General features: G+C 38.3%; 1 protein-coding gene across 3 annotated transcripts in view; it reads right to left on the bottom strand.

The window, feature by feature from the left end:
• The window catches only part of jade2 (jade family PHD finger 2), a 102,988-nt gene that overhangs the window by 62,866 nt on the left and 22,834 nt on the right, over window positions 1-17,288 (bottom strand). For all 3 annotated transcript variants that reach the window (XM_054755092.1, XM_054755090.1, XM_054755091.1), the window contains one exon: window positions 10,126-10,211. In XM_054755092.1, the coding sequence (XP_054611067.1) occupies window positions 10,126-10,176 (51 nt within the window). In that variant the 5' untranslated portion in view covers window positions 10,177-10,211. The remainder of the gene's footprint in view (window positions 1-10,125; window positions 10,212-17,288) is intronic.

Below are 17,288 nucleotides of genomic sequence, written 5' to 3'. Positions count from 1 at the left end.
AATAGATAGATAGATAGATAGATAGATAGATAGATAGATAGATAGATAGATAGATAGATAGATAGATAGATAGATAGATAAATAAATGCTTAAAATAAATATGAATAAAGAATAAAACTTTTTTTTATAAACAATTTTTTTTAATAAACAAAAAAAAAACCCAAAAAATAACAAACCTGACAGAACAATCAAGACTCTTCTGCCTTGTATTTAGCAAACATCACCTGCTTGTATTGTTTTATGAATTTGCTCATCTCTGTACATTATTTGAGTTCCTTACTCAATCCGTTCCATAATTTAATTCCACACACGGAAATGCTGTGGCTTTTCAGCGTAGTTCTGGCGTATAAATGTTTTAAGTTTCATTTTCCTCTAAGATCATATTTCTCCTCTCTGATTGAGAAATACTGTATGAGGTTTTTTGGTAACGAGTTATGAACTTTATACATTATTCTGGCAGTTTGAAAGTGTACTAAATCTGCAAATGTTAATATGCAAATTTTAATATCTGTGATTTTAAAAATAGAGGGTTTCTATGTTCTCTATACTTGGCAAGTATGGGAAAAGCGTGTGTTCATGTCTCACATAAGGATTGTGGATGATGGGCAAAATTCCAAAAAGAAGTGCACTTTTCCTTGAAAAGCTTCAAATAGCAACAACAAAGAGTTGAGCAAACATTTGACAAGCGGCAAACCCTGAAGAAGCAAACAAGCTTCATGACATGTCAGGAAATATCGACTGTAGGAGTTGAAAGTGAGCAGTTAGGATGCAGGATGAGTCGTGTCCCTTTCAACTTGTACATAAACATAAACCACATATTAGGAATGTGTGGTCGTAAGCGGAGTCCTACAAGGTTCCAAGTCGCATCACCCGCTTTTCACGTAAATGCTGCAACGCAAGTGCAGTAAAGCGTTTGTCAGGCGTCACATGACAACTTGGACTCTTGCTTTGCTTGTTCTCGCGCAGCCCTTCCTCTTTGGTGCTTTTATTTTGTTACTTCTCTTTCCTGTCAGGCACCGTATGCAGTATCTTTAGTCTTGGCGCCGGGAGCACACTAGCTTCTGAGTTCTAATCTCAGTTTGAGTTAGTTCATCTGGGGCGTCTGCTAGTTGCAAGTTCATTGTTTTCGCTGGTGTTTTTATTCTAAATCACTCAGCCTTCCACGAGGAACCAATCAACCAATCAATCCAACAATAGTTGGACGAGGCTCCACCGTCTCAGCAAGACATTTTGGACACTTTTCAGAACGCTATTGTCTGTTTCCGCAGTGCACAAGGCACGGTCATAACGGCGTGCTTGGAAGGGTTTGGTGTGGAACAACAAGCCCATTAAAAATTATTGATTTGTGGAGTACCTCAAGGCTCAATGTTCAGTCCCCTACTTATATTGTGAATTCTGTCTACTCCAATCAATCAATTAACCAATCAGCTAATTCTTCAAAATGTCTTGCTAATAAGACATTTTGGACAACTGTATGCCTCCAATTGTGGGGAAAAACAAGTCCAATAAAAGAAGAGAAGGTTTCCCCAGAATAGCAGAACACTTCTAGCGACTCTGGAGGGCGCCAGTGGTACTCCAGATGGCCGCTCCGAACCCTTTCACAAGCTCGCCCCCACCCCGGATGAACGCGGGGAAGTGGGCATAAAAGCCTCCGAGTAAAACGTGAATGCAGGAACGCGGCGCTCAGTCGGTGGCGCCAAGAACTGATTTGGAAGAAAAGTGAAAAGGATGTCCTCCTTTTCTGCTCCTTCCCTCTCGGAGGGAAATGCCACATCCGCTCGCTCATGATGCAATACACACGAGCTCATTCACCGGCAAACACAAGTCCTCTCTCAATAACTTCCCCTCTGTCATGAAAGCTTACATGCGTCTTCGCCTGACCCCCCCCCCCCACACGCCAAACGCAGGCCGACTGCCAAGACTTGACTGTGAAAAGGTCACGCGATGAAGCTTCATTTCCTGCTTCAGTCAGCCTCCACTCAACGGATGCGATGCGTTCAAAGACACGTCAAAGAAGAAAAAACAAGTTCCACCGCTCTCACCTCAAAGAGGCGCGCGAGCGATATCAAGATCATCAATGAACTCCAACAATGCCGATTCATACCAAAAAACATCCATGCAAGTTTTTCGATACCGGCATGAACTCTCCAACGACAATTGGGATATTTTTACACGTTTGTGTTTGAGACGTGAATCCCATGTGATTTTTTTGCACCTACTGTATGGTGTGTTGATCAGAGATACAATTTCAAAACCACCACCACAGTCTTTACGATATCACCTTCGCAGAAGTTGCTTTTCTTTCTGCCCCTCGTTGCCAGTATCGCATTTATTTTGACAACACTGATCCAACATGTCCTGTCAACATGACAATAAAAAGTATGGTTTCACATAATAACATACTGCAGCTGAGTATCAGCTTAGCAGACAGTATTAAAAAAGATACTGCTTCAAGTGTAGTATTACGACTGTAGGCATTAAAATGAGTCATTATAGACTTTGATCAGACGGCTGATATATGTCTGATTTCCTGTATTGGTATCGGCGATACAAACCTTTACGATTAACTTGGTATCGCAGAACACTTAGTATCACTATTAATGGATCAGGAGAATCAGGGCTGTTTTTTTTATTGGCCCACGGCACATTCAAAAAATAATATGATATCATTTAACAACAAAACTACATTTAAAAAAAAACACAACAGCAGCAAAAATGGAAAAATCAGCAGTAATTTTACAAGAATCAAGTCATCGAACGAGAAGAGGTCGTAATTTTAGCAGCATGAAGTTGAAATGTTAAAGGATTTATACGATTTATCACCTTTACTTAAATGTTATATATTGTTTGTTATTATGTTTTACGGTGTTCGTTTTTTGAAACCAAACGGTAAATTCGTAAAAATTTAATTTTTGCACGTGGCGGGCGCCATTATGGTCTCAACGCCTTAGAAAAGGGGCGTTTCCCAAGTGACGTCGGCAAAGGCGCAGCTCTCAGCTAACCCCTGGTAAACAAACCCTTCTTCGAGGTAGCTCGTCGACTTTGTTCGGGATATTTTTCATCAAAATAGCAGCCATGCCAAAATGTCGCGTTGCCGCTGGATGTTCACAGTGTCTGAGTGATACTGCGAGTTTGTTTTCTTTTCCAAAAGAGGAAGGTTTAAAACTACAATGAAGGAGGTAACTACAGAGAACAAGAGGCAAATGGAACCCGGCCTCGTGTTCTGTTCTTTGCAATGTTCATTTCAATGAAGACTGCTTTACAAGAAGCATTTGGCTTGAAAGTATGGTGAAAACGCATTTTTAATGCCAGGATGCTATAGAGGATGGCGCCAGTTGTTGTCATGTCTCATTTACATATTGTATTCTAAACACTATGCCACCATAACGACAACCATTCAAAGCAGTATACATGTTATAAAACATATTTTCACGGCGATATGTTGACAGTGGGGGCGGGGCGGCGATGAAATACACAATAAAACAGGTTCTAAAGACCGCTTTACGCTCATTAAAAGGCCGATTTAAAACAATAACTGAAGGATAAGTATCACTCGGATACTGTGAACATCCAGCAGCAACACAACATTTTGGCATGACTCCTATTTTGATGAAAAATATACTGAACCAAGTCGACCATCTACCTCGAGAATCGTTTGTTTACTCTGCTTTAGCTGAGATGTGTCACCACTTCCAGAAATTACCAGTTTGTCACGCCATGAACTATAAATGTTTACCGTTCGCTTTAAAAAAAAAAAAAAACAATCTGGAACATAATTACAAACAATATATAACATATTTACACAAAGTTGATAAATCATGTCAGTGACCCTTTAATCTCGTCTCCAACGTGTCACTTCCTGTTTCCCAGGCAGCTGCGTGGAGAATGAGGGGTAAAAGGCGCAGCTCCCAGGTGTCCAAGTGCGTAAAAATCAGCAACACGAAGAAGAGAGCAAAACATGCTCTGAAAACCTAAAAAGGAAAAAAGTGGGTCACTGACAAGCCTCAGAATGATGGAGACTTGAGACACCCCTTACCCTCCTCCCTCCCTCCCTTTCAGCCGCCTCAGCGTTGGCTGCAAATATCACGGCTGCTTCTGCGTCCCCGGCATACCATCTAGTAAGGCGGAAGTGAAAATGGCTGCCAGGAAGACGTGACCCAATTTTGGAGCAAAACCCAAAGGACAGGATGGATGAATGCTGTAGTGCTGGCAACGCTTCCACGTGGGAATCTTCACATGAGGAATCACCAACAAGCCCTTTCAAGACACAAACCGCTTTTTTCTCTGCACAACATAACGGAAACACAAATCATTTGCTCCAAGGTCAAACTGTGCACATCAGGAAAGCTCAAGTGTCAAACCTTCACACATCTCTTTACTCGCCATGCTTGCAAGTGTCAAAAGAAGTTAAAAGGTCAAAAGAATCAAACAAATGAACCTACTGTGTGACTTTTTAGGCTGTTTTGTGCGACTTCAGATTTTGTATGAACTCAGTGGTGTCAAACGTGGTGTATTTTTTTGCCAAAACCAGGAGCAGTGGATCACATGCGCTCACAAACATCACATTTGGTGGTAAAAGTCCAGGTTAAACGACACCTGTGATTGAACAGGTACTTGAATGATGTCGTAACAGTAACAGTGGGGAGTGGGGAAGCATTGCGCACAGAATAAACCTTATCAACCACCTGAAACGCCAGCGTCGCTATGATGGCTGGAGCGTGTTGTGCCGCGGCATTTCAAAAGTGCAAAAGGTGTGCCAAAGACCTCCGGCTACTCAGAGCGCGTGTCCGCATACAGTGCACCTTGCTGGGTCACGCCAGGTGGCTCCTCCTGGTCTATACTACGGTTCTCCTGACCTCTGTAGCGGCACACCAGCTTCTAGAAGCATGTGTCCGGATATAGTGAACCTTGCTGGGGCACAGCAGTGGCTCCCTCCCCTCTATACTCTGGTTCTCTTGATAGTAGTGATGTGGTAGTCGTAAGTAGTAGTATTTGATGAGGACAAATCAACAGGTACAGTTGATAAAATCCTTATTTGTTCCTATACCTCCAGGTGTGCACAAACTACACTTAAATCAAAATTTTAAAAATAGATCTAAAAAAAAGTTATCGGCGATCGGTATCGGTCTGGAGAAGCAGAAAGTTGTCGGTACTGGTATCGGCTTGAAAAAAAAACAACATTCTGCATCTCTGGTTAAAATGTAATGTTAGCACTATAGCACACATAGCTACGCTAGTGTCGCTAACATTTGTGCTGCTTAGGCCTGTCACGATAACAAATTTTCCTCGTCGATAATTGTCCTACAAATTATTGTCGACAATCGATATTATTGACACAATTTCCCGAGATGTTTTCATTAATTATATGGCATAACAATGAGAGTACATCGTATCAAAAGCAATAAACGTACATTTCTCAAGAGTATTTAACATTGTAATTGGAATGTCAAGAGCTTTTAAATAAATTAACAAACACCATAATAAAATAAACTAACAAAAAAAAGTGGGACGGGTTGCCCCTTGCAACAAATATAAATGCAAAAACAATGAGATTTTAAACTGTATATTATTTTTAAAATACAATAATATTTCCAAAATTTATATTAATTTACATAAAATTTGATGGGGTTTTTTTGTGTTTGTTTGTTTTTTTTAAATCCTTGAACCTGAAAACTTCCCGCGTCTTCCTGCGGCCCGGTGGTTGGGGACCCCTGCCGTAGAGTACCTGTACCTGTACCTGTACCTGTACCTGTACCTGGGCATCAGTACTGTATTGGTTCCAGTGTGAAAGGTACCCATCCCTGCTCGTGCCTCCCACATGATAAATATCGGATACATTTGCACGACATAGCAGCTATGAGAGCAAATATGCACACACCTGTAGCTATGAACATCAGGTTGCCATGGCCTTCCACAGCTGCTTCCACCGCACCAGAATGACAACAGGTGGACACACACACACACACACACACACACACACACACACTCACACACATCAGAGCAGCATCAACGGCCTTGGCAGACATTACTAGCCGCACTGTGATGTAGCGGCAGGATGATGCAGGTGCTTCATAAAAGTGAAAATGACAAGTTTTAAAAATGATATTTTCCTTTTTTTAAAATAAAAAACAAAGCCCTTAGAAACGTGCAAACGTTTTTTCAATTCTTTTGCCGTTTGATAAAAACACGCACGTGACAAATGAATGATGACTTTTTGTTGAAGGCGTGTTCATGAGTGAATTTGCGTTGCCTGTCGTTTGTTTCACTCGCTAACGTCATGCTGTGTAGTTGGTTCTTTATCCAGCAGGTGGCGCAGTGCTGGTGTGTGTGTGTTTGCGGGGGGGCTGGTAGTTGCAGATGTTCATGAACGTATATACTGGGGGTCCCATTCCATTTTATTCCGCTTAGCCAGGTCCGGGTCGCTGGGGCAGCAGTCTCACTATGGACTCTGACACGCACCGTACAACAATTACTCTAAGTGTGTGTGCGTGTGTGTGTGTGTGTGCGTGTGCGTGTGCGCGTGCGTGTGCGTAGCCAAATGTCAAGTGATGCTTTGCGGCTTCCAAGCAGGGAGATTTCCCCAAAGAAGTTGATCTTCTTCCAACACAGACACACACAGGAAGTTGTGTGGTCGTGGGTTTTTTGGGGGGTTTTTTTGGAAGCGTTGCCAGTAACGCGTCATCGCCTCGCCCCAAATTCCAACAAAGCTTCGTCCTTTCCAGGAAAAAGTGTGTGATACTGGTGATGTTTAGACAGCAGCTACGTTATGTACTGCACGCCTTTCTCAGCTTCTACTTCCTGCTCTGGTCGACTTGAAAGAAGACGAAAGCAAAACAAAAAACAGCTGAGTCATGACAGGCTTCCCCACCTGCTGGCCTACTTTCTGGATTTTGTATGGAATACAGAGCAGTGATGACATCCGAAGGCCCCGAGTTTGACACTGGCTGAGACGGCATAGTCGCCGCTGTGGCTGTAGGTGGCCTCCTGATGTGGTCTGTCATAAACTCTGCAAGATGACAGCAGCTGCATGTGAAGTATCAGCAGCTTTATCTAGCTCTACGTGCGCTTTAAAATGTTGCTATTTGTCTCGCGCGTGTTCCACTTGTGGTACGGTCGTTTACCATCGCCTCGTCTGCACTACTCAAGCTGACTCAGCACTTTACCGCCATTACAACATTGGTTGTGTTGCAATATACTTATCATAAATCGCCTTGTGCTTCCTTTCCCCTTTCACATGCACTCCGCAGCATTGTGAAAGGAAAGAAATCAACTTTTTATATGAAATGACTTTGCTCTCTTTGCGCTTTGGCTAAATAAACGCCCTCGCTAGAATTACAGCACTTGTAAAAAATGAAATATATTCATAAATATTGTTTCATGTTTAATTTAGAATGTTTAATATATAGATATTAAACATATAAAATATACACACGTGGACAAAATTGTTGGTACCCTTCGTTCAATGAAAGAAAAACCCACAATGGTCACAGAATCTGAAAAAAGTAATAAGAGATAAAAATTCTATGAAATGTAACCAATGAACGTCAGACATTGCTTTTCCAAACATGCTCCAACAGAATTATTGAAAAAAATAAACTCATGAAACAGGCTCGGACAAAAATGATGGCACCCATAACTTAATATTTTGTTGCACAACCTTTTGAGGCAATCACTGCAATCGAACGATTCCTGTAAGTGTCAATGAGGCTTTTGCACCTCTCAGTGGGTATTTCGGTCCACTCCTCATGAGCAAACTGCTCCAGTTGTCTCAGGTTTGAAGGGTGCCTTTTCCAGACGCCATGTTTCCGCTCCTTCCAAAGATGCTCAGTAGGATTAAGGTCAGGGCTCATAGGAGGCCACTTTAGAACAGTCCAGTGTTGTCCTCTGAGCCATTCTTGGGTGTTTTAGCTGTGTTTTGGGTCATTGTCCTGTTGCAAGACCCACGACCTGCGACTGAGACCAAGCTGTCTGACGCTGGCCAGCACGTTTCTCTCTAGAATCCCGTGATAGCGTTGAGATGTCTTCGTACCCTGCACAGATTCCAGACACCTTGTGCCAGATGCAGCAAGGCAGCCCCAGAACATAACAGAACTCCTCCGTGTTTCACAGTAAGGACAGTGTTCTTCTTGATCTGCTTCATTTTTTTTATCTGTGAACATGGAGCTGACGTGCCCTGCTAAAAGGTTCCATTTGTTCCTCATCTGTCCATAGGACATTGTCCCAGAAGCTGGGTGGCTTGTCAACATGTAGTCTGGCAAAGTCCAGTCTGGCTTTTTTATGACTTCTTTTCAACAGTGGTGTCCTCCTCTTCTCCCTTCAAGTCCACTGTGGCCCAAACAACGCCGGATGGTGCCGTCTGACACTGATCTTCCTTGGGCTTGAGGTTCACTTTTAATCTCTTTAGAAGTTTTTCTGGGCTCTTTCGTGACCAATCGTATTATCCGTCTCTTTGATTTGTCATCGATTTTCCTCCTGCGGCCACGTCCTGGGAAGTTGGCTACAGTCCCGTGGATCTTACATTTCGGAATAATATGTGCAACTGTTGTCACAGGAACATCCAGCTGCTTGGAGATGTCTTATAGGCCTCACCTTCAACACGCTTGGCCATCATTCTCTTGAGACGCACCTCATTAACAAGGACAGCAATAACTGAGATGGGAGAAGGACCACTGCTAGCATGTCCTCAAACATGTATGGATGTCTTTAGATGTCCCTCATGGGTGTCTTCTGATGTCCCTCATGGGTGTCTTCAGCATCAACATGTCCCTCATGGGTGTCTTCTGATGTCCCTCATGGGTGTCTTCAGCATCAACATGTCCCTCATGGATCTCTTCAGCATCAACATGTCCCTCATAGGTGTCTTCAGCATCAACATGTCCCTTATGGGTGTCTTCTGATGTCCCTCATGGATGTCTTTAGCATCAACATGTCCCTTATGGGTGTCTTCTGATGCCCCTCATTGGCGTCTTCAGATGTCCCTCATAGGTGTCTTCAGATGTCCCTCATAGGTGTCTTTAGATGTCACTCATGGGCGTCTTCAGCATCAACATGTCCCTCATGGGTGTCTTCAGATGTCTCTCATGGATGTCTTTAGCATCAACATGTCCCTTATGGGTGTCTTCTGATGCCCCTCATGGGTGTCTTCTGATGTCCCTCATAGGCGTCTTTAGATGTCCCTCATGGATGTCTTCAGCATCAACATGTCCCTTATGGGTGTCTTCTGATGCCTCTCATTGGCGTCTTCAGATGTCCCTCATAGGTGTCTTTAGATGTCACTCAGGGACGTCTTCAGCATCAATTGACTTTCTTGTGAAACTACTGCTGATTTTTCAATTTTTTCATTTTTTTTTTGTCGCATAGGTGAAAGAGCCTACTGCTATCAACTTCACTCTTTGCTCTTTTTTGCCCTTTTATTTTGTTATTTTTCAAATTTTCCAAATATTTCCGCTTTCTTCTGAAATAATCTTTGTCAATTTTCTTCCCGTAATATTATGACTTTACTTCCATAATATTGTGACTTTATTCCCATAATAACAACTTTCCCCCGCCCCCCGACCTAATTTTCCAAAAATTACAACTTTATTTTGGCAAAACTCTGCCGACTACCCATCAGTCAGCTGAAAACATGTAAGCTGTAAGTCCTTGTTCCTCAGCCAATATGCTAACCTAGCATGATGTTGTTAGCACTTTAGCATCGCATAGCTATGCTAGTGTTGCTAACGCTCGTGTCCTTCTGTCGGCCTGCTTCATGTTACCAAGTTGCGTGTGATATACGGCATCTAAGGCGTTGGACAAGTGCAGCACAAGTACACAACAGCACTTTTTGGAGCTCATTAGCATTAAAGCTACACACACGCATGCTAATCTGTCTCCATTCCAGCATGAAGGCTAACACACGTCCGGTACACTATTGTCCCTGCCGGAAAAACCAGCACAGACCAGCTACCAGCATTACCAGCATGACCAGCATATGTTGCGTTTTCGTGCTGGTATGCTGGTGCTGGTGACCAGTATGCAGTGCTAAACTAGCATAGACCAGCATGGTAATTGTGCTGGGGTTATTTCCAATTGTTGAAAAATAGGGAAAAACACTGCAAAGAATTCCCGTTGAAGACACAAACTCACCTCTGATGGTTTCTTGTGCTGGTGTCGGACCCACGTGATGCTGGTGCCCATGTTCTTACACGACCTGGGCCAGGACGTCACCTGACCTGCAACATAAGGGCCACTCTATTAGGTACACCTACACCACCCAATACAATCAATAACAACGTCAATTTAAAAACAAATGAATAAATACATCGCCGGCGATGCAAAAGGCCCGAGCGTCACGCCCACTGAACGAGCGCCGCCATCTGATCCTGTCTGAATTCAAGACGACCGCGTTAGCCCACCGGCCTCGTTTCTAAGGTTACTCGAATCACGGGGAAATTTGGCACACACCTTGAGCACCTTCGGTTGAAAAAGATGGGAGAAAGGGGGCGGGACTAAGCAACTAATTGGCCATAAGTCATTGATGATTTGTCTAATGGTGATTCAACTTTGAGGACACTCTATGTGTATTACAGGCATGCTAGCATGCTAGCACACAACCCATAGGTCAGTAACATGTTGTTGGGACAGAACATCTTAATACACACAAACTGCAAGTAGTGCATGGAAACAGGAGCTCAGAACATTCATAGAGCGCGTGTCCCATTCAGTAAGAATAATAGTTTTAAAAATGACTTTGTGTTTTTAGGCAACATAAACCATTTTCATGTAAACCAGGGGTGTCCGATGTGTTTCTGGCACATTCTAAAAATATATTAAACAAGAAAACTGTATTCTTTAAAATGGAAAAAACAGCAGTAATTTTACAAGAATAAAGACAAAATAGTGAGACAGTAAATTGATAATGTTAAGAGACAAAATAGAATCAAGCTGAAAAATGAAAAGGAAAAAAGTAGTTTAGGAGAAACACGCAAAACAAAGAATAAAGTTGCAATTTTAGGAAAACGAGGAGGGATTATAATCAAGACATCATATCACAAGTACAAATGTACCACAAGAAAGTTGAAATATTTGGACAAAATTTTAAAAAAGCCCAAAAGTTCTTAGTTACATAAATTCTAGACTGAGCGCACCTCAATTTAAGCCACACCCACCAAATGTAAACATTTACAGTCATCCCTCGTTGAATTGGTTCCAGACTCGACCGCGTGATGTGTGAATTTCCGTGACGTGGGATTCAAAATTTCAGTATTAAATGGAATATTTTTGTCGTTTTGACAGGTTTATACAAAACCTGTTTATGATCTTCAAAATACGCTTTTTAACCGTATTAGAGAGCTCTCGATATGAATAACACCCCTATAGTCACCTTTACACTCGTATTACCCAACATAGTAGATCCAATCAGCGAAAATAAGACATATCAGACATAAATAAGAACACACTCACATGTTAGCAGTTGTTTTTTCTCTGGACAGCAGTGGCCGCTGTCTCATCAATGCATTGTAATGGCAGGTACTATTATGAGAATACAGTGGTACTATTATGAGAATACAGTGGTACTATTATGAGAATACAGTGGTACTATTATGAGAATAAAGTGGTACTATTATGAGAATACAGTGGTACTATTATGAGAATACAGTGGTACTATTATGAGAATACAGTGGTACTATTATGAGAATAAAGTGGTACTATTATGAGAATAAAGTGGTACTATTATGAGAATACAGTGGTACTATTATGAGAATACAGTGGTACTATTATGAGAATACAGTGGTACTATTATGAGAATAAAGTGGTACTATTATGAGAATACAGTGGTACTATTATGAGAATACAGTGGTACTATTATGAGAATAAAGTGGTACTATTATGAGAATACAGTGGTACTATTATGAGAATAAAGTGGTACTATTATGAGAATACAGTGGTACTATTATGAGAATAAAGTGGTACTATTATGAGAATACAGTGGTACTATTATGAGAATAAAGTGGTACTATTATGAAAATAAAGTGGTACTATTATGAGAATACAGTGGTACTATTATGAGAATACAGTGGTACTATTATGAGAATAAAGTGGTACTATTATGAGAATACAGTGGTACTATTATGAGAATACAGTGGTACTATTATGAGAATAAAGTGGTACTATTATGAGAATACAGTGGTACTATTATGAGAATAAAGTGGTACTATTATGAGAATACAGTGGTACTATTATGAGAATAAAGTGGTACTATTATGAGAATACAGTGGTACTACTATGAGAATACAGTGGTACTATTATGAGAATAAAGTGGTACTATTATGAGAATAAAGTGGTACTATTATGAGAATACAATGGTACTATTATGAGAATAAAGTGGTACTATTATGAGAATAAAGTGGTACTATTTATGAGAATAAAGTGGTACTATTATGATAATAAAGTGGTACTATTATGATAATAAAGTGGTACTATTATGAGAATACAGTGGTACTATTATGAGAATAAAGTGGTACTACTATGAGAATACAGTGGTACTATTATGAGAATAAAGTGGTACTATTATGAGATAACAGTGGTACTATTATGAGAATACAGTGGTACTACTATGAGAATACAGTGGTACTATTATGTGAATACAGTGGTACTATTATGAGAATAAAGTGGTACTATTATGAGAATAAAGTGGTACTATTAATGATAATACAGTGGTACTATTATGATAATAAAGTGGTACTATTATGAAAATAAAGTGGTACTATTATGAGAATACAGTGGTACTATTATGAGAATACAGTGGTACTATTATGAGAATAAAGTGGTACTACTATGAGAATACAGTGGTACTATTATGAGAATAAAGTGGTACTATTATGAGAATACAGTGGTACTATTATGAGAATACAGTGGTACTACTATGAGAATACAGTGGTACTATTATGTGAATACAGTGGTACTATTATGAGAATAAAGTGGTACTATTATGAGAATAAAGTGGTACTATTAATGATAATACAGTGGTACTATTATGATAATAAAGTGGTACTATTATGAAAATAAAGTGGTACTATTATGAGAATACAGTGGTACTATTATGAGAATACAGTGGTACTATTATGAGAATAAAGTGGTACTATTATGATAATAAAGTGGTACTATTATGAGAATACAGTGGTACTATTATGAGAATACAGTGGTACTATTATGAGAATAAAGTGGTACTACTATGAGAATACAGTGGTACTATTATGAGAATAAAGTGGTACTATTATGAGAATACAGTGGTACTATTATGAGAATACAGTGGTACTACTATGAGAATACAGTGGTACTATTATGAGAATACAGTGGTACTATTATGAGAATAAAGTGGTACTATTATGATAATAAAGTGGTACTATTATGAGAATAAAGTGGTACTATTATGAGAATACAGTGGTACTATTATGAGAATACAGTGGTACTACTATGAGAATACAGTGGTACTATTATGTGAATACAGTGGTACTATTATGAGAATAAAGTGGTACTATTATGAGAATACAGTGGTACTATTAATGATAATACAGTGGTACTATTATGATAATAAAGTGGTACTATTATGAAAATAAAGTGGTACTATTATGAGAATACAGTGGTACTATTATGAGAATACAGTGGTACTACTATGAGAATACAGTGGTACTATTATGTGAATACAGTGGTACTATTATGAGAATAAAGTGGTACTATTATGAGAATAAAGTGGTACTACTATGAGAATACAGTGTTACTATTATGAGAATAAAGTGGTACTATTATGAGAATACAGTGGTACTATTATGAGAATACAGTGGTACTACTATGAGAATACAGTGGTACTATTATGAGAATACAGTGGTACTATTATGTGAATACAGTGGTACTATTAAAAAGTAAAGGATCATGAGCATGGATTTTAGTGGAAAAAAGGGATGGGATATGCAGATAAAATGAAAATCTCTCTCTAGAGGAGTAAAACTATCATTGCTATGGGGAGTGCTGAGCCAGGGTGCACGGTACAATTTTCCCCTTCCAATTTTGAGAATTGGAAGGGGAAAAGTACATTTAATACAGCCAAAAGATAGAGAATAAGGTATCAAATCGTTTTTAAGGTTGCGTTACTTGAAGGAATGGGAGAATCTCCCGGCTTTTTAATGTAAAATATAGATGTTTTGCAAGCCTCTTCATCTGCTGTGTACGCTATGTACGCTGTGCCAATGTAGTCAAGATGTGAGTAGTAAGATGGCGTCTCTGTGGCTTCATGCTTGCACGGCGGCGTGCGACGTATGAGCTATCCAGATATATAATACAGATCAGTGTGAGAATACAGTGGTACTATTATGAGAATACAGTGGTACTACTATGAGAATACAGTGGTACTATTATGAGAATAAAGTGGTACTATTATGAGAATAAAGTGGTACTATTATGAGAATACAGTAAGTGGTACTATTATGAGAATAAAGTGGTACTATTATGAGAATAAAGTGGTACTATTTATGATAATAAAGTGGTACTATTATGATAATAAAGTGGTACTATTATGAAAATAAAGTGGTACTATTATGAGAATACAGTGGTACTATTATGAGAATAAAGTGGTACTATTTATGATATTAAAGTGGTACTATTATGAGAATAAAGTGGTACTATTATGAGAATACAGTGGTACTATTATGAGAATACAGTGGTACTACTATGAGAATACAGTGGTACTATTATGAGAATAAAGTGGTACTATTATGAGAATACAGTGGTACTATTATGAGAATAAAGTGGTACTATTATGAGAATACAGTGGTACTATTTATGATAATAAAGTGGTACTATTATGATAATAAAGTGGTACTATTATGAGAATAAAGTGGTACTATTATGAGAATACAGTGGTACTATTATGAGAATAAAGTGGTACTACTATGAGAATACAGTGGTACTATTATGAGAATAAAGTGGTACTATTATGATAATACAGTGGTACTATTATGAGAATACAGTGGTACTACTATGAGAATACAGTGGTACTATTATGTGAATACAGTGGTACTATTATGAGAATAAAGTGGTACTATTAATGATAATACAGTGGTACTATTATGATAATAAAGTGGTACTATTATGAGAATACAGTGGTACTATTAAGAGAATACAGTGGTACTACTATGAGAATACAGTGGTACTATTATGAGAATACAGTGGTACTATTATGAGAATAAAGTGGTACTATTAATGATAATACAGTGGTACTATTATGATAATAAAGTGGTACTATTATGAAAATAAAGTGGTACTATTATGAGAATACAGTGGTACTATTAAGAGAATACAGTGGTACTACTATGAGAATACAGTGGTACTATTATGAGAATACAGTGGTACTATTATGAGAATAAAGTGGTACTATTAATGATAATACAGTGGTACTATTATGATAATAAAGTGGTACTATTATGAAAATAAAGTGGTACTATTATGAAAATAAAGTGGTACTATTATGAGAATACAGTGGTACTATTATGAGAATACAGTGGTACTATTAAGAGAATACAGTGGTACTACTATGAGAATACAGTGGTACTATTATGAGAATACAGTGGTACTATTATGAGAATAAAGTGGTACTATTATGAGAATAAAGTGGTACTATTAATGATAATACAGTGGTACTATTATGATAATAAAGTGGTACTATTATGAAAATAAAGTGGTACTATTATGAGAATACAGTGGTACTATTATGAGAATACAGTGGTACTATTATGAGAATAAAGTGGTACTATTATGAGAATACAGTGGTACTATTATGAGAATAAAGTGGTACTATTATGAGAATACAGTGGTACTATTAAGAGAATACAGTGGTACTACTATGAGAATACAGTGGTACTATTATGAGAATACAGTGGTACTATTATGAGAATAAAGTGGTACTATTATGAGAATAAAGTGGTACTATTAATGATAATACAGTGGTACTATTATGAGAATAAAGTGGTACTATTATGAAAATAAAGTGGTACTATTATGAGAATACAGTGGTACTATTATGAGAATACAGTGGTACTATTATGAGAATAAAGTGGTACTATTATGAGAATACAGTGGTACTATTATGAGAATAAAGTGGTACTATTATGAGAATACAGTGGTACTATTATGAGAATAAAGTGGTACTATTATGAGAATACAGTGGTACTATTATGAGAATAAAGTGGTACTATTATGAGAATACAGTGGTACTATTATGAGAATAAAGTGGTACTATTATGAGAATACAGTGGTACTACTATGAGAATACAGTGGTACTATTATGAGAATAAAGTGGTACTATTATGAGAATAAAGTGGTACTATTATGAGAATACAGTGGTACTATTATGAGAATAAAGTGGTACTATTATGAGAATACAGTGGTACTATTATGAGAATAAAGTGGTACTATTATGAGAATAAAGTGGTACTATTTATGATAATAAAGTGGTACTATTATGATAATAAAGTGGTACTATTATGAAAATAAAGTGGTACTATTATGAGAATAAAGTGGTACTATTAATGATAATACAGTGGTACTATTATGATAATAAAATGGTACTATTATGAAAATAAAGTGGTACTATTATGAGAATACAGTGGTACTATTATGAGAATACAGTGGTACTATTATGAGAATAAAGTGGTACTACTATGAGAATACAGTGGTACTATTATGTGAATACAGTGGTACTATTATGAGAATAAAGTGGTACTATTATGAGAATAAAGTGGTACTACTATGAGAATACAGTGGTACTATTATGAGAATAAAGTGGTACTATTATGAGAATACAGTGGTACTATTATGAGAATACAGTGGTACTACTATGAGAATACAGTGGTACTATTATGAGAATACAGTGGTACTATTATGAGAATAAAGTGGTACTATTATGAGAATACAGTGGTACTATTATGAGAATACAGTGGTACTATTATGATAATAAAGTGGTACTATTATGAAAATAAAGTGGTACTATTATGAGAATACAGTGGTACTATTATGAGAATACAGTGGTACTATTATGAGAATAAAGTGGTACTACTATGAGAATACAGTGGTACTATTATGAGAATAAAGTGGTACTATTATGAGAATACAGTGGTACTATTATGAGAATACAGTGGTACTACTATGAGAATACAGTGGTACTATTATGTGAATACAGTGGTACTATTATGAGAATAAAGTGGTACTATTATGAGAATACAGTGGTACTATTAATGATAATACAGTGGTACTAT

This window comes from Dunckerocampus dactyliophorus, chromosome 16 (assembly GCF_027744805.1).
Source record: "Dunckerocampus dactyliophorus isolate RoL2022-P2 chromosome 16, RoL_Ddac_1.1, whole genome shotgun sequence".
Classification (NCBI taxonomy): domain Eukaryota; kingdom Metazoa; phylum Chordata; class Actinopteri; order Syngnathiformes; family Syngnathidae; genus Dunckerocampus; species Dunckerocampus dactyliophorus.
This window is presented reverse-complemented; position numbering and strand designations above follow the sequence as displayed.